The following is a 17,965-nucleotide window of genomic DNA, read 5'->3' on the forward strand; positions in this document are numbered from 1 at the left end:
CACACGCGGACATGCCCAAGGACCCACACACAGTTCTCCACAGACACACTCATACACACACACAAGGAACAGTCCCCCATCTGTTTCCTCCCTCCTCTAGCCTTGCATGCGTTTCTTCTACCCTAACCTGATGGGTGACCGCTCCCCAGGAATATGACAAGCCCTGTTCCATTCAATATTGACCTTGGCTCTGGTACTGGCCAGGGCTCACACCAACATAGAGCTCTGGAGAAGGCCAACATAACATAGCTCAGGAACATCCTCTTGACCTCTCCCCTGACCCAGCCAAAAGAAGGTGCCTAGCATGTTGACACAGGACCCAGGAGGGGAAGCCAGGGCCAGGCATCCAGGGGCACTGCCCCCAGCTACCCTGTACCCCTGGGAAGGGAAGGGCTCATCCTAGACATAGACACTATTGCCCTAAGGAGGTCCCACTCTGAGAAGTTTCTGCCCTTCCAGGTGAAGTGGCTTCTTGCCCTGAGCAAGTCATTGCTTCTGGAGGTGTCCCCATGCCCTGCCCTGCCCTGCCCAGCTGCCTCTGCCGCCTCTCCCAGTCCCTCAGCTGCTCCATCTATTTTTACCCCTTCTCAGTCAGGTGGGGCCTAGCAGCAGCTGATTTGGTTGCCAGGCAATTGAACAATCAAATAAAGGCTGAAGGAGCTTATAAATAACTCCTCTACCACCTCCCAAAACCTCGTAAATCCCCCACTTCACAGGCTGGCATGTGGGCATGGTGCTAGCTGGGAGTGAGGGCAGTGCCACCCTTCTAGATTCCTGTTTCTGAAGACACATCTGGTACTCCTTTGGGGGAAGAGCTACCATGGGACCAAGAGTTGTGTCCTTGGCACCAGCCCATCTCAAATGCCCCCTCCAACCCCTGGGCACAGGAGGGGCGCTGCAAAGGACCAGCGAGAGAACAGAGGGAGACAATGCCCAGACCACAATGCAGCACATTGTGAATCTGCTTGGGCCCCAAGTCCCTCCACCTCCTTCTCAGTCGGCTTGGACCCTGGAGCCATGGGAGCAGCGCTTCCCCTCTCACTGCTTGGCTGATGCTGTCTCCCTGCCTGAGAAGTGGGGATGGCAGTCTTCCAGCCTCTGGCAGCCGCAGCTTGGGTCTTCTGACCCTTAGGACTGTATCCTGAAGCTGGGGGCACAGCCTTCTGCCTGTCCTGCTCCTCCAGCCATGGATACACAGCTCAATTCTCTGTAACTATGACCTCCCGATAGCCACAGAGCCTTAAATGTTGGGTATAGGGGCAGGCTCACAGGCTTAGGATGCTTCCCTAAATTTTAGAACTGCAGAACCTCAGAACAAGATAGGACCTTAGGGGTCATCTAGTCTGACCCCTGGCCAGACACGAATCCCTTCTGCCACCTTCTTGACAAGTGGCTTGGGTCTCAGAGGGCCAGGGCCTAGGCTGGGAATGGGAAGCAGTCCTATTTCTGGGGCTGCCTCTGGGCAGTGGCAGACTGGGCTGGGGCAGGTGGGCCTCTTACTTCTACTGGGGGAGTTCCAGAGCGTGGCAGAGGATTTTGAGAGACGCTTGTTGATTATAGAGTCCACGTGTTTAGGCAGGTTTACTGCCGACATGGAGCACCTGCTTCCACCTGGAGGGGAAAAGACACGGGCATTAGAGCCGAGGGCCGGGGAAGGGGAGAGCCGGGCCTGGGGCCAGGAAGCCAGGGGCGCCCAATAGGGCCTTCCATGCAGGGTGCTCTTTCAAGCAGGTTCGAGAGGAAAGGGAGAGGGAGGGAGGAGTAGGAGAAGGGAGGGGAAAGGGCAAGGAGGGGCACAGGATAGATTCAGCCCCAGAAGGGGAGATACAATTGCTCTGTCAGGGAAAGGGCCAGGCTAGGGAAAGGGGCACGCTTCTAAGGGGGCCAGTGGCCGCAGCCTGTGGTCTTCTTTCCCAGGGAGGACTAGTGAGGCTAGATCTTGCTCTGGCCAAAGGTGGCCTTAGTGGCTGACATAGTCCCCTCCTCCAGGCTGTGCCCACCCCTGCTGCTAAGGCCTTCACAGCTGCTCACATCCCTGACAGCTTTCCAGCCTCAGTACTTTTCAGATTCCACAGATTCCACATTCTGAATCTGAGCTGATACCCTCCGCCCTGCTGAACCTTCATCTAAACACCTCCACATATAAAGATACACAGAAACGGAGACAAAAACATACACATACATAGAATCAGGATTTGGAGCAGTGAGGAACTGAGGGATCATTTAGTCCAATGGGGTTCTTAACCCTTTCTGTGAGTCTTGGACCCCTTTGGTGAAGCCTAAGGACCTCTTTCTTTTCAGGATCATGTTTTTAAATAACTGAAGGAAAAGCTAAATTTCAGTTAGAAGTTACTAAAAATAAAGATGTATTTTTTTTCTCCATCCAAATTCATCAATTCCTTGAAATCTATCTATGGACCTCTAAGGAATCCATGAACCTCAGGTTAAGAACTCCCAATTTAGACCAGTCCCCTTATTTTAGATGAGGAAATTGAGGCCTGAGAGGTGGTGTGACTTGCTGAGACCAAAAAAACCTGGGATTTGAGCCCAGGTCAAATCTACCATTTTTTGCCAGTACCTCCCCACTGCCTCTGATGCATGACACACCAGCCCCCATGAATATTCAATGACGCACAAGCACAGAAATACACAGCAACATGCAGACCTACAGTTGTATACTTTGATACGCCAATATCTACAGACATCATACACGTCATCACATATACACACATATATCCATAGTGAGACACAAAGTACACACAGCTGATGACAGATATGCACCTAGACATTCACATACACAGCTACACAGATACAAATACACGTTTGCCCTGGACATGGAGGTCAGCCCAAAGTACAATGGGTCCCACTTCATACCAAAAAAAAAAATCAAACTTATTTAACAGATAAATTAGAGGGTAATTATCTTAAATAAGAATAAATAAATGAATAAAATCTAAATAAGAACTCTTCTGAGTATATTATGGTACTTGTTAAATTGCAAGAAATCGGGGAACTTTCAACTCAAGCGTCAGGAGTTGCTGCTTACTGAATAAAAACTGACGATGAAGACATCTCTCTGAGACAATAATGGCAGGCAATGGGAAGGATGCAATTTACAAAATTTTGATTTTTGCACTTTTTAGAAATGTATCTGTCACATAAGATGAGGTACACCTTTAACCAATCCCCAGACCCCTGCATTACGCCCATCTTCCCCTGTCCCCGCATGCTCCCCTCTAGTTATCCACAACCCCTCTTTAGCCCTGGTGCTGCTACCTCATGGGCCCAGGAATAGGGTGGCCTGGGGAGACGGTAACGGATGAAGCGATTGGTGCCAGTAGTGCACCTTTGTCCTCTCTACACACTAAAGTTCTCTCAGGACCTCAAAGCTCCCCCGTCCCCTTCCCTCACATCGACCTACCTACTCCAGTACTCTGGGACAAGGCCAATATCTCTGCCACCATCCCCAGCCCCTCCCATACCCACCAATCTGCCCACTCACTGTTCTTATGTCCTGGGGAGTTCTGCTGCAGGGCTCCTGCCCAGGACCAGCGCTGCTGCCGGATCTCTGCCCACGTCTTCTTTACTGACCTCTGGATGGCAGCTTCATAACGTTCCTGGGGGTGGGGTGGGGCCAAGGGTTAACTTTGATAGCCCCCTTCTCCACTTAATCTTTTTTCCTGCAGAACCAGGCTCAAAACCTCTCTGTTCTGGGAAGCCTACTTAGATTAGCTCCAAGCATAATTGTTATTGCTGTTGTTTAGTCGTTTTCAGTTGTGTCCAACTCTTTGTGACCCTATTTGGGGTTTTCTTGGCAAAGATACTGGAGTGGTTTGTCACTTCCTTCTCCAGCTCATTTTACATTTGAGGAAACTGAGGCAAACAGGGTTGAGTGGCTTACCCAAGATCACACAGCGAGTAAGTATCTGAGGTCACACTTGAACTCAGGTCTTCTTGACTCCAGGCCTGGTGCTCTATCCACTGAGCTACCTAGCTGCCCCTAGCTGATCACAATTACAGCTGGCATTTACGTAGTGACTTAGGTTTGCAAAGCACTTTACTTGTCTGATCCTCACAACAAGCCTGGCATTTCCCGAGTTCAGGCAACCCACTACCTTCAGCCTCAGAGGTAGCTGGGGGTACAGAGGATAGAGCATTGAGCCTGGAATCAGGAAGATCTGAGTTCAGATTTAGCCTCAAACACTTACTAGCTGTGCGACCCTGGGCAAGTCATTTAACCTCTGTTTGCCTCCGTTTCCTCAACTGTAAAAGATAGTGGTACCTATCTTGAGGGGTTGTTGTGAGTCTCAAATGAGACCATATTTGCAAAGTGCCTGGCTCATAGTAGGCACCATATAAATGCTTATTCCCTCCTATCCCTGCCCAGCAGCAGAGACTGCAGGTGTATGCCACATCATCAAACCTTGCTTGTTCTTACACTTTTAAAAAATGATTTTCAGGTCATTTCTAGAGGATACGACATCTCCTTTCTGAAAAGCGTCTCCTCACTTGGGCTTGGTTTGCTGAGAGCAGGACCTCATATTTTTTCTTTCCTGGGCTCAGCTCAGAGCTCCACATAGAAGGCACAGGACAGGGCTGCTCATTCATCCCAGATGAGCCCTCCTTCGCTGCTCCCAGAGCGTCCCCACCAACCACAACCCCACACCAATCCTCCCCAAGCCACACACGAATGCACAGACACACCCATGAGCACAGATTCAGGCGCATATTAAATCAAAGATTGAACACTGAGGGAATCAGAGTTCTAGAGCAAGAAAGGACCATAGGGGCGGTCGAGTTCAGCCTTCTCATTTGACAGATGGGGAAAGTGAGGAAAAGTCACTTGTCCAAGGTCATCTGGACAGTTAAGTAACAAAAGTAGTATCTGAATCCTGGTCTTTGACCTCTATTGTCAGCACAGGCTCCCACAGGCATGAGTACAGAGATATGAACACATGTATGTGCATACAAGAACACAGTCTCTAACAGAAATAGCTAATATAGAGCAATTTTAAACAAATTGTACTTTTAAATTTAAATAATTTTTAAAAAGTTAGTAATTTTAATAGAAATGCAGCTTTTTAAAGGTGTGCAAACAGAAGGCTTTGCATATATTTCATTTAAGTCTTAGGACCACCCTGTGACATAAACACCATTATTATCCTCATTTTACAGATGAGGAAACTGAGGTTCAAAGAGGATGAGAGACTTGCTCAGGGTCACCAGGTTAGTAAATGCCTGAGAGAGGATTAGAATCCAGATCCTCCTGACTCCTAGTTCATGGATCCACCCACTCCACCATCTCGCTTCAGACACAATCCTTTCTCTTTTCACCCCTCGTTACAGAAGGAACTCCCACATGGATCTGTGGGCAGATACAGAACCAAGCGCCCTCATGGACCTGAACACACACCTTGTTCTTCTCCAGCTTCTGTCGCTGCCTCTCCTCCAGGGCTGCCCTCCTCTGCTCCGCTTTGAGTCTCTGCTCCTCGAGCCGTCGGCGCCGCTCCTGCAGCTGCTTCTCACGGAGGACTTTGGCCTTCTCCTCCTTCTCCAGCCACATGGCTTTCTTGGCCGCTGCCAAAAAATCAGACGCCAGGGGCATTAACGAAGTCGTCCCAATCATCTAAGAACAAATTCAATTCCTCCCCAAAGGCTGCCCTGATTGATACCATTCTTTTTGTCTTCACTCTTACTCTCATCTCGACAGGAAGCTTCACGAAGAAAAACAGGATTATCTCTTACCTCCTATACCAACTTGTCCTCCCAATTTCCTTCTATTTGCCAGAGGCACTGCCATCTTTCTTATCCCTCAGGCTGCCAACCTCAGAGCTGTCTTCTATTCTTCCCTCCTCCCCCAACTAAATCAGTGGCCAAATCTTTATCGATTCTCCCTCAATAACATCTCTCTCATTAGCCCCTTCTCTTAATTCATACAGCCACCGTACTAGTTCAGGACTTCATCAACTATCACTGATACTATTGCAATAGTCTCTTAATTGGGCTCTTTGCTTCCAGTCCCTCCCCTAGGATCAGAGATTGAGAGCTGGAAAGGACATTGGAGACGATGGAGTCCAATCTCTTAATTTTACAGATGAGGAAACTGAGGCCCGGAGAAGACAGTGATTTACTCGGGGTCTCACAGCTAGTGTCTGACACAGGATTGGGAACTCAAGACTTGCTTACTCCAAGTCTAGCACTGCTCTATCTAGCTGCTAATTCTCCAATCCATCCTCCCCCAACTGCCAAAATACTATTCTTAAAGTCAGGTCCCATCATGCCACTCTTCTGCTCAAGAAACTTCTTCAATGACTACTGTACCTACTGTCTCTAGGATAAAATACAAACTAGTTAACATATGTAAAGATGCTTTGCATACCTTAAAGGCAATATAAATGCTAGTCATCATTATCATCATCGTCATTATTACAAACTCTTCAGGTTATTTAAAGCACCATAATCTAGCTCTATTTTTACAGACTAATTCCTCATTATTCTTCCTTGGGCACTCTAAGGTCCAGCCAAACTGCTTTTCTGCTGTTCCCCAGACAAAACATCCTTTCTCCCTCCTCCATGCCTTTGCAAAGGCTGTGCCCCCTGCCCCATGCTCAGAATGTTCTCTTTCCTCACCTCTGCCTCAGAATCAATCCCTCACTCTCTTCAAGGCTCCATTTGAATGTCATGAAAGACTCTACAAGAGACTGCCCCTGAGCGCCTCCTGCCCTTCTCTTACATTATACTGTATTGATTTTTCTATTGACTCATCTCTGTACAAGTTGATTCTCCCTTAGAAGATTATAAGCTCCTTGGGGGCAGGAACTTTTTCCTTTTGGTTTTGCATCAGTGCCTAAGACAAAGCCTTGTATATAGCAGATGCTTCATTGTTGAAATCAACTGAATAAGACCAGGAGCTCAAGAGCAGAGGCACTATGATAATCACAGCATTGAGAACTGGAAGGAGCTTTAGACACCATCAAGGTCAACCAGCTCTTTAGGAGGCAGATGAGACTAAGAAAAGGAAGTAATTTGCCCAAGGTCAGAGAAGTAATAATAATAGCTAGCATTTATGTAGTCCTTTAAGATATACAGAGTACTTTATAAACATGATCCCATCATATCCTCACACAACCCTGGTGCTATCACTGTCCCCATTTTATGGATGAAGAAACTGAAATAGATTCAGTTTAAGTGGCAGACCCGGGATTTGAACTGAAGTCATCTGACTTTAGACCCAGAGGTCTTCTGACTACACCAAGGTCTTTTCTATCAGACCATGACTATCTTCAGCTTGACTCAGAAGAGCAGGGGGAGAAACTTAGCCCTGATCAGAGTGAGCCAACTCCTTCTGTGGGATTTCACAGTCCAGAAGATCCTCTAAAGGATTTCTATCCTTCTCTGCTATCTCCCCAATGTTCTACTCACCAAGATATTTGGCCCGCTCCTCTCTCCGCTCCTTCGCCAGCTTGTGTCTTTCTCCAGCTTTCTTGGCATCTGGGCACCATGTGAGGTGAAACAAGAGTTGGAGTTAACTGAAAGTCACTACAAGTTTCCTCCCCTTTTGGGACAAGCCTCCCATTTCCCAGATGGAAGAAAAGAGGAGTCTCTACTTTAAGTCAAGAGAAGCAAATGGCATATCAGGCTGCTGGGGGCTGGGTCATGGTAGGCAAGCATTTAGGCTCATATACCTGCTCCCCAGAAGAAATGGGGCTGGCTCTCTGGGCATGGAAAGAAAGTGCAGGAAGGAGTATATACTTACCTTGTCTAGGATTGGGGTTGGTGGAGCCTGGGACAGCGGTTGGGGATGGTTGGCTGCTCCTGGCAGGGGACTTAGCGTCCTGTGGAGTGCCGCTGGGTGGGGGAGCAAGATTCTCACTTTTCTTTTCTGTCAGGAGAGGGTCCTCCTTCTGGGGTACTGTCTGCTCTAGAGAGGTTGCCAACTCCAGGGAGGGGGAGGCTGGGGGCTGAGCACTCCCTAGAGGGCTCTTCGTGGCCGGTGGGGTATCTGGAGGGGTGTCTGGAACCAGAGCAGGAGTTTGTAGGGTAAGGTCACCTGAAGGGGAAATCCTTGGGTCTGTGGAGGTCCCAGCTGCCTCAACTGAAGGACAAAAGCCAAGAACAAGAAAAGAAGTCAATTCCTCAAAACATAGATACCAAACTCAGCTAACAAGCCTCCAAGCAGTAAGTCTCTATAGCAAACAGGATGCTGCCCTGTGAGAGAGGAGACTGAGGGCAGGGGATGTGTGGGGCTGCAGACAGGCGTCTCTGAGGATTGTCTGAAGAAACTGGGGGTGTTCTGAAGGAAGGAGAGAACCTGGGGGCAGATGATGAATCTCTTCAAGTATCTGATGATATTATATAGAAGAGGGATTTGATTTATTCGCAGCAAGGAATACAAAAATCACTGGGAGACACATTTTAGTCTAACATAAGGAAAAACTGCCTAACAATTAGAACTCAAGTTTTTAGTAGCAAAGGATAGGACAGACAATGGGAGGCCATTGCCCAGGGAACGACTGAATGGACTGTGGCATATGAATGTGATGGAATATGACTGCCCCGTAAGAAACGACAAATATAAGGAATTCAGAGGATCTCAGGAAGGCTCACAAACTGATGAAGAGTTAAGTAAACAGAAACAGGCCAGTCCTTTCAACAATGACCACAGTAAACAACATGGAAGGACTTCTGATCATTGCAACGACCAATGGTGATGTCATCTGGTGAAGTATGCCTCCTGCTCCTCCTCAGAGACATAGTGGATCCTGGGTACAATATTTGGCCTGCATTGTCAGACATGCCCCATGTGTTATTATTGCAGCAAGACGATGCAATGGATAGAATTCTGGACCTGGAGTCAGAAAGACCTAGGTTCAAATCCCACCTCAGTTTTACTAGCTGTGTGACCTGGAGCAAGTCACTTAAATCCCTTGCCTCAGTTTCTTCATCTGTAAAATGGGGATAATAACAGTATTTACCTCCCAGGGTTCTTATGAGGCTCAAATAAGAATATTTGTAAAGTGCTTTGCAAACTTTTAAGCACTCTAGAAATGCCAGCTGTTATTGTTTGTTTAACTGTACTTTCTTACAAGGGAAGGGGCGTAATTTGGATGTTACACTGGCTGTTCCCCCATGCCTGGAACTCTCTCCCTTCTCATCTTGACCTCCTGGCTTCCCTGGTTTCCTCCAAGTCTCTGATAAATTTCCTTCTTCTGAAAGGAAAACACTTCCTAGTCCTCCTTAGCTTTAGTGCTTTCTCCCTGCTAACTGTCTCCAATTTATCCTGCATACATCTTGTTTGTACACAGCTGTTTGCATGTTGTCTCTCTCACTAGACTGTGAGCTCCTTGAGGGAAATGATTGTGTTTTTGCCTTTCTTGTATCCTCAGTACTTAGCCCATAGTAGGTGCTTAATAAATGCTAGAAGACTAACAGTATTGGGGGTTTTGTAAAAGCACAAATAAAAAAACTTTTTAAAAATTCCTGAAAACGAAGAAACAAACACATACCATTAGATTTGTATGACAGTGGCATGGGCTGCTTCAGGAGGTAATGAGGTTCCCATCACTAGAAATTGTCCAGTGGATGTTGAATGATCATTTCTAAGGGATATTGTAGGGTGAATCCCTGCTCAGCTACAGGTTGGGCTTGAAATCCACTAAGGTCCCTCTATGAGATTTTTTGATTTATGCCTATGACTCAGTCGGGAATAAGGGTAAGGGAACTTCGGATTTATAATCCAGAAGACCTAGTTCAAATCCCCCTTCATATCCTTACTAGCCATGTAATCCTAGACAAGTCACTTAACCTCTGTCTCAGTTTTCTCATCTGTAAAATGAGAGGACTAGATTCTAAGTTCCCTTCCAACTCTATTAGCCTATGATCATATCATGTCTCAGACTAGGGTGAAGGGTAGATTCAGAGATGTAGAATGGGAAAGAACATCAGTGGTCACTTAACTCAACCTTCTTCTATTTGCTGAAATGGAACTCCCCCAGAGAGTGGAAGAGATTTGTTGAATGTCACACAGCTAGAATTAACACATGCAAGACTTGAACCCAGGCTCTCTAAAAGATGGGGTGCTCTTTCTACCATGTTAGACTACAAAGTAAACACTGGAGCAGGTTGTCAGGGGCTCAGACCCCTATTCCTCACCCTCCAAATGACAACCCCCCAGAGTATATTGCCTGCTGCTCCTCTGCCTCTACCCCTCTAGGAAATAGGGGTCCTCTCTGCTGAGGGACAACCTTAGGGGAAAGGGGAGAAATCTCTCACCATGCTCCCCTGCTATTGCGAGGAAGGACACAGGTGCCATGGACAGCCTGGTGCTGAGCTCAGGGGATGGGAATGCAGGGCAGGCAGAGACTCCTGCCTAGGCTGGCCACTCTGACATGGCAGGAAGTGAGGCACCTGGTGGAAAGGGGAGGGGATGACAGCAGGCCCAGAGGTAAGGATAGCCCCACCCCAGAAGAAGGCAGAGCAATAGGGATGAGCCCAGGCAGGGGCCAGAGCCCAGATGAGGCTGAGGCAGCCCACCCTTTCACTCTGTAATTAGTGCAGAGGGTTTTCAGCATCTGTAATTCATGGACATTTTCTGGTCTCCCAAAGGCAGCCACAGGAGCTTGAGCTAAGGGAAGGAAGAGAAGAGCAAATGGCCACCCTCCTCAGTCACTCCCTCCCCCAACCTCATCCACAGACAGAGCAAGAAAGGGAGACACACAGAGAGATCCTTATCATGTCATATTACGCATTAGAGCTATCTATATTTGTGTCTTATATTCCGCTGGACTATAAGCTCTATGCAGGCAGGGTTCATGTCTCATTAAATTTCTGTTTCTCTTCCAGCACCTAGTAAAGAACTCAACACATAGCAGAATAGAGTGTGGGACTTGGGAGTCAGGAAGAACTGGGTTAGAATCTTGCCTCTGGTGCTTATTATCTATATAACCCTGGACAAAGTCACTTACCTTTCTAGTTCTCAGTTTCCTCATCCATAAAATGAGGGTGATACCAGCACCTACCCAACAAGGTGGTTGTGGTGAGGACAGAATGTGAAAATGTTTGTAGATAATAGCACCTACCCAACAAGGTGGTTGTGGTGAGGACAGAATGTGAAAATGTTTGTAGATAACTTCAAAAACCATAAAGGACTACAATACATGCTAGCTATAATCATCATCATCATCATCATCATCATCATCAGGAACATGGATTTAGAGCTGGAAGGGACCTTAAAGGAAATCTGCTCCATGCCCCTCAATTTACAGATAAGGAAATGAGACCCAGAGAGGGTGTCACTTACTCAAGGTCATGTCAATGCCAAGTAGCAGAGAAAGAACTGGAATCCTTATCTACTGACTCAAAATCTAGTCCCCAATTGCAAGTATATTGGAACAAACAAAAAATACATATACGCACATATTTCCAGTCCCTATTCTTGCTAAGACACTGCACAATATCCTCTCTTTGTTTATATACAAACAAAAATGGAGAGCATATATAAAATCTATATACATATATATGTATGTGTATATTTTTTGGTCTGTTCCTATATATTTATACACATGATATATATATGTATGTGTGTATGAGTAGGTATACATGTATACATATGCATACATACACGCATTTAGGCATACGTACATATATGCATATATACGTGTGTGTGTCTGTGTGTGTGTGTATAGTAGATAGCAATTCCCATAACAGGCAGTGTGGCACTGGAATAGTGAGACAGTGTGGATAGAGGACTGGCCAGGAAGCCAGGGAGGCCTGGATTCAAATCCTGTCTCTGACACATACTGGTTGTGTGACCTTGGGGAATTGATGTAACCTCTTAGGGCTCTAGACTGTGAAGTTGAAGGGAAGGTGCCAACCTCCATTAGTAAAGGAAGTTTTCTCATCTGAGAGTTCCTTATATCAAAAAACTCACAGGACTAGACCTTGTTCCTACCCAGAGATTCCCATAAAGACAGATGAGTAGACAGAAGGACACAGACATGTGTCCCAGAGCTCATGGACCTCATGTTCAGCCCTGCTTGCACCATGTACTGCCCTTTGCCCTACCCAAGTGAGGGACTTGTCCCCTACTCCCATATCTGGAGCCAGCCACAACCTCCTTTGCCCAATCTTGCCCTCAAAGATACTCCCACCTAGAACCTCCCCCATTGTGTTATGTGGGACCAAGGGCAAATTTCCAGAAAGAGCCAAGATCTCTTCAAAGGGAGTCAGTCATGCCAAAGGCTGGGGTGCCATCTCCACTGGGTGGTTCAAGGCCAGTCAATAATAATATTGACACAGAGTCAGAAGCACTTTTGAAGCCTGGGTCTCCCAGCATGCTGAGATCAGGCAGGCTTACTATAAAAACTTTTAAAAAATTTAAATGTTTTTATCTTTTAAGCAAATGCTTTATTTGCTGTTCTTTTTTCATCTCTCTGTCACTCACCAATGATTACTCCCTCCCCCAATGCTGTACTTTGCTGTTGATAAAATTAAGCAAAACAAATCAAACCATTAGCCATATCTTACAATGTATGCCTCATCCCACATCTATAGTTTTACCACCTCTTTGCCAAGACAGGCAGTTTAGCTTCTCCAGGTCAGGACAGAAATGACTTAGCTCTTAGGGGGCAGAAGGTTGCTTTTATAGGAGACAGTGTAGTGACTGATTTGAAGTCAGAAACCCTGGGTTTGAATCCTGGCTCTACTACTTAATACATGTGTGATCTTGGACAAGTCACTTAAGGTCTGCAGGCCTCAATTTCCCCCTTTGTAAAATGAGGAAGGTTGGACTAAGTGCCCTCCAACATCTATGACCTTTGAACCTTCCCTCACCCTAGTATGACACATAGCACCAAGACTTGGAAGGGACCTTAGAGGTCAGGTCCAGCCTGTTCATTTTACAGATGAATGTTATGATCCTATCATCTCTAAGGTCCCTGGGAGAACCTGGGTATTCTGGGACGAGGTACCAGGTTCCTCGGTTCCATGTCACTCAGCTCCAAGGGGGGGGTGGGGGGCGGGGAGAAGGACCAGAGAGAAAGGAACCTTCCTCTTCCACTGGCCTGGCCCCAGCCCGCCATTGTTCGTGGCCTCCAATCAGGAGCACCCACTTCCTGTTATTTCAGGGGCAGGAAATGATGACATCCCGTCTAGGCCCCACCAGACCCTGCAGACCTGTTAGCCAGCCCCTTTTAGCTCCCAAACCTTTGCCTTAAACTGCAGCTCTCAGGCCATTCCTCTGCTCTCCCATGCCCAGATTTGGTGCTAGAAGTGGAGGGATTCAAAATCAAGACGTGATCTCCCCTGAGAGGGAAAGGCAGTTTTGGGTAAAGAGGGTAGAGGTAGAGTTCCAAACACCCTGGTCTCAGCTAATCAGACTCATCCAAGAATCTCAGCTGGCTCAGCTTCAGGGATACTCTGGGACCTGACCAGTACAGTCCTGACCCCAGGGATGTGTGTTTTTGAATAGCAGGCAGTTTGGGCCTACCCTGGGAAAGTGAGGGTGGGGGCAGGAGACACAGGTCTAGGGTAAAAGCAGAGGGGCTGGGGACCCTGAGCCTTACAACTCATTATTTCAGAGTCTGTGCATGCATCATAGAAGGAAATGAGGTGCTGGTCATTATCCAGGCAATTTAATCCATGTTGCAAATCTAAGGCTCCTCCAAAATCACAGAATGTCAAAATTGGGAGGGGGCCTTAAAACACTGAACATAAAATCTTAGCACTGATAGGAGCCAAAGAGATCTTAGTACAACCTCCCTCATTTTACAGAAAAGGAAACTGAGGGTCAGGAGGTTTAAGTGACCTTGTCCAAGGTCAGATAGCAAATCTGCCTAGTGGTCATATTTCTACTTCCTTTGGCACTGTGAAGGCCAAATCTTGATGTCCAAAGGGTTGGTAAGACCCCCTAGAGTGGAGAGGGAACAGGAAAGGGCATGGTGGGGAATTGTGATGGCTAAGGATTGGGGCATCATACCTCACTGCTACCCCCCTACCCCACCCCATTCCTCTCAGGCAGCCCCAATGGATTGGGGGTGGATGAACAGGACCTGCAGCTGTTACAGTAACACTGAAGACCGTGTCCAGGGGTGCCAGGCAGGGCTGCCACCCTCAGAACAAAGCTACATTATCTGGGGCTCACTCGGCTGGCTCCCTATACCCAGAGGCCCAGCTGGTGCCAGTAGGCATGGCTGCCTGGCCCCCTGAGGCCTCAGGCCAGACAAGATCAGAGGTCTCCTTTCCTAAGAGGCTCTTGAACCTTTTAGCTGGCCCCCCAGTGCTCCTTGGTTGGTGCCTATGGGGGCTTTCTCCCAGAGGAGGGGTCGATAAGCAGACCTACTCCAGCCAGGAATTGGGGAAGTGGGCCAAGGTGCCTCTACCTTTCCAGGCCTGGGGTTAGCACAAAATGTGAGGGAACTCGCAGTCCCTTTCCCTTCATTTGCATATGCACGACAGCACATTAGGGGCTCATTAATAGCCTCATTACTGGGACTCATCCAGCACACATAGCAAGGTTGGGAGAAGAGAAGGGGAAGGAGGAGGGGTAATGGGAGAGGAAGAATGGAGAAGGCCTGAGCCCAGGGAAACTAAACCTCAAGGCCTCTCTGTCCCTAAGGCTCTATCTAGGACCCTACTTCATCATAATCATCAATATTTGCACAACTTTACTAGCTTTAAACTTCCCAGAGACTTTTGGGTCACTCAGTGTAAAACTGACTGGTTTGCAAAGTGCTTTGCTTAAGCCTGGCAACAACCCTGGGAAGATGCTCTAGGTATTGTTCACATTTTACTAAGGAGGAAACTGACTTTGAAAGGCTTAGGGACTTATTTAGCCACCCTCTAGTAAGTGTCAGAGGCAGCATTTTCACCCAAGTTTTCCCCATTAGACTAGAAGCTCCTTGAGGGCAAGGACTGCCTCTTTTTGTATCCCCAGCGATTAGCACAGTGCTTAATAAATGTTTATTGACTGACTCACCACAATCCCAACACTCTATATCCTGGACCATGAATAAGCAGGATTTCTGGGTAGAACTCATTCATTCCATCCAGGGTTCTTCTCTCTGTATCCAAACCAGTTACCTCATCCAGAGCACCCCAGCTTGTAGACAGACTTGTCTACCCATTCAAGTCCATTCTGTATAGAGACTAGTCTCCTCAACTGGGTAAGCAGAACAGTCATTCCATCAAAGGTCCCAAATACACATGACCCTATCCTCTACTCTCTGTAATCAGACAAGTTGCCCCATTCTTCATCAGCGGTTTTCCCTGCCAAAGATGAGGGCCTCCCCTCCATGCAAACTGGTTCTTCCATCCAAATCACCTTCTCAAGTCAGTACACAGTATCAGTAACTTCAGTATACAGACCACTTCCCTCTTTAGTTCCTGTTCCCCGTCTGCCAATCTGCCAGGGACCTGTGGAGACCCTTCAGTGCAGAGGGGTTGGTAAGAGGGGGACATTAATGACCCTAGGTAGCCTTTGGGAAGCTTCCAAGACCCTAAAACTCTCTCAAGCTTCATCAGAGCAAAGATAAAAATCCAGTCATTTCAGCTGTCAGACTTGTGTTCTAAGCCCCAACCACATTACCCCACAGCCACAGACCCTACCCTCCCAATATCCCACACTCTCCCACACCCTAGAACAGAACTAAGCACCCATATTAGTACCATTGACTGTGGTTGGGAGGTTACAGTGAACACCCACAGGGCATCACAGCAACCCCACCTATCCTGGGATCCCCCACACCCACAGACACTGTTTCATCCTGAGCTTGGGGCCCTGAGGGGGCAAGGAGGTGACTGGGATTAGACTCTGACTCCTGGAAGCAAAGTGGGGAAGGTGTGGGAAGGGAGCAAGGCTCAGGCCCACATCTCTGCCTGAGCCAGTGAGAAAGGGATTCAGGCATCCTGAACTCCCAGTTCTATAGGTGCTGCTCCCTCCCCTTAGACACAAGGGAGTTATATCCCAGAAAAGATTGCTTTTCCCTTCCTCCCCTCAACCAAACCTGTCCTCACTTCCTAATCACATCTCCTCTTGAAGTAGCCTCAAAACTGGTTATTTGTGGGAGGAGTGGGATTGGGGATAGAGGATAATGTTCCTTTTTATCCAAATCCCAAGAACTTCCTTTCTTGGAGATGGACAAAACCTAGAGGATGTAAATTGAGGCCTTTGCTCCATTCTATAGAATAGAGAAACTGAGGCCTAAGAGAGTTCAGGTTAATGATGATGCCAGGAAATTTGGGGAAACCAGGCCTGGAAGTAAAAGGGAGAAGTCTTTTGGAGTCAGAAGGGGAAGGAGTTTAAAGTTCTGTCTTGGTCCCATACCCCTCCCCTACCCCAAATTCTGAAATGAGCTTGGAGGCTGGGGAATCAGGCCTCCCCCAATACTCTACAAGAGGCCTAGGGGCCCAGGGCCTAGCCTAGCTCTAAGGGAAGTCAGGGCCCCCTCCAAGCCTCCCGCCCTCGCCCCTAACAATGATGCCTCCCCCTTCACTCCGCTCCCCTCCCCCAACCCTCTCTTTTATTCTGCCAGTTACTTGGCAGCCACAGTGCAATCAGGGCCTCCCCCCTCCCCCTCGGACTCTGCTGCCCCAGCCACCCGCACACTTCGTGGCAGCTGGAGCGATGGGGGATTGGAGGAGGGTAGAGACCTGAATGGGAGGTGGGATGTGTGTGGAGTAAGGATCTAGATCTAGATTGGGAGGGGGGTGCTCTCCAGGCTTCCCAGAGGGAACTTAGTGGGAAAAGCTGGGTTCTGATCTAAGTCCCGAAGACTGACAGCTCGGGATCAGGTGTGGGGCGAGAGAGGAGGGAAGGGACTCTTCGCGGCCAGGGTAGGTAGACAGGACAATTCCTTCCTCCACACTACTCCTTGATGTATGGGAAGCCATCCCTGCCGAAAACCAGGATGTGGAGAGCCACAAGTTGGAAGAGAAGCCACTCGCCCCCACTTCCACTCTCACCCCCACCGCTCGACACAAACCCTGGAGAAGGGGAAGCGGAGGCTGGGCTGAGGAGGCATGTGACGGGGCAGGATTGAGAAAAGGGGGGTCAGGGGAGCACAGAAGCCAGGACAGAGTTGGAGCTAGGAGGCGCGGCATGGGGGATGAGGAGTGGTCCCCGGGTGCGGAGAGGTGGGGGTGGAGGATACCCAGCAAAGCCCAGGATCCATTTCCAGGGTGGCGAGCTGAGAATATTTGGGGATAGCCGGGACGGCGGGTCGGGGGAGAGTCTCTGGGAACACCAGGCCCTATATCGAGGGAGAGGCTGGTTCCTGGGCGGGCACATCCCGAAGGCTGCAGCGGCCGTGGCTAGAGCAAGGGAAAGCCGCGGCGGTGGCAGTGGCGGCGGTGGCAGTGGCGGCGGCGGGAGGGGGGGAGGGGGGGCAGCTGTCAGAAGATGCCACTGTCCTGCAGCCGCGGCCGCAAGCTTTTATTTTTAAAACTCCCCACTCCCCAGCAGTCTCTGGCCGAGATGCGGGCGGGAGGAGGGGAGACGGCTCCACGCCCTGGGCGGGCGCCCCCCACCCCCTTCCCAGGCCTCTGAGCTGTGCAGCCCACCCAGGGCCTGCCTCCCTGCCTCCGTCCATTGCCCGAGCCCCAACCCCATGGCAAATCTGGCGGGTACCTTGTGGGGCGCTGGGGTCCGGCTCCTGGTGCTGGCCCTTGTCCATGGCTCCTGAGCGGCGGGGTGGGGTCTGCTCCTCTGCTGAACGCCTTGAGATCTCAGCCGCGGAGGCGGCGCAGGTCTGAGCTCGGTGCTTCCCCCACCCCCGTGGCTTCTGGGGGGATCGGACTGCTCATCCCGTCTTGTCTTCCTTTCTTCCTCCTCCCCCTCCTTTTCCTCCTCCTCCTCCTCCTCCTCTTCCTCTTCTAGAGCTCAGGGGGATGGGGTTCACCCGCACCTCCAAATGCAAGCGATCAGGACCCGGGGGCCCCGTGCAGCTGGCGAGGCCGAGATCCGCGGGCG

The 17,965-nt window shown here is 49.0% G+C and overlaps 1 protein-coding gene across 3 annotated transcripts in view; it reads right to left on the minus strand.

Annotated features, from left to right (window-relative positions):
* Positions 1–17,965, minus strand: part of MAP7D1 (MAP7 domain containing 1) — a 28,803-nt gene extending 10,838 nt beyond the window's left edge. Inside the window, exons 1-6 of one of the 3 annotated variants that reach the window (XM_027864434.1) lie at positions 17,624–17,965; positions 7,757–8,095; positions 7,423–7,491; positions 5,414–5,577; positions 3,503–3,617; positions 1,501–1,611 (exon numbers count right to left, since the gene is read on the minus strand). In XM_027864434.1, the coding sequence (XP_027720235.1) occupies positions 1,501–1,611; positions 3,503–3,617; positions 5,414–5,577; positions 7,423–7,491; positions 7,757–8,095; positions 17,624–17,669 (844 nt within the window). In that variant the 5' untranslated portion in view covers positions 17,670–17,965. The remainder of the gene's footprint in view (positions 1–1,500; positions 1,612–3,502; positions 3,618–5,413; positions 5,578–7,422; positions 7,492–7,756; positions 8,096–17,623) is intronic. The other 2 variants (XM_027864433.1, XM_027864435.1) reach the window with 2 other exon arrangements.

Source organism: Vombatus ursinus, unplaced genomic scaffold (assembly GCF_900497805.2).
Source record: "Vombatus ursinus unplaced genomic scaffold, bare-nosed wombat genome assembly UNPS02014775.1, whole genome shotgun sequence".
Classification (NCBI taxonomy): domain Eukaryota; kingdom Metazoa; phylum Chordata; class Mammalia; order Diprotodontia; family Vombatidae; genus Vombatus; species Vombatus ursinus.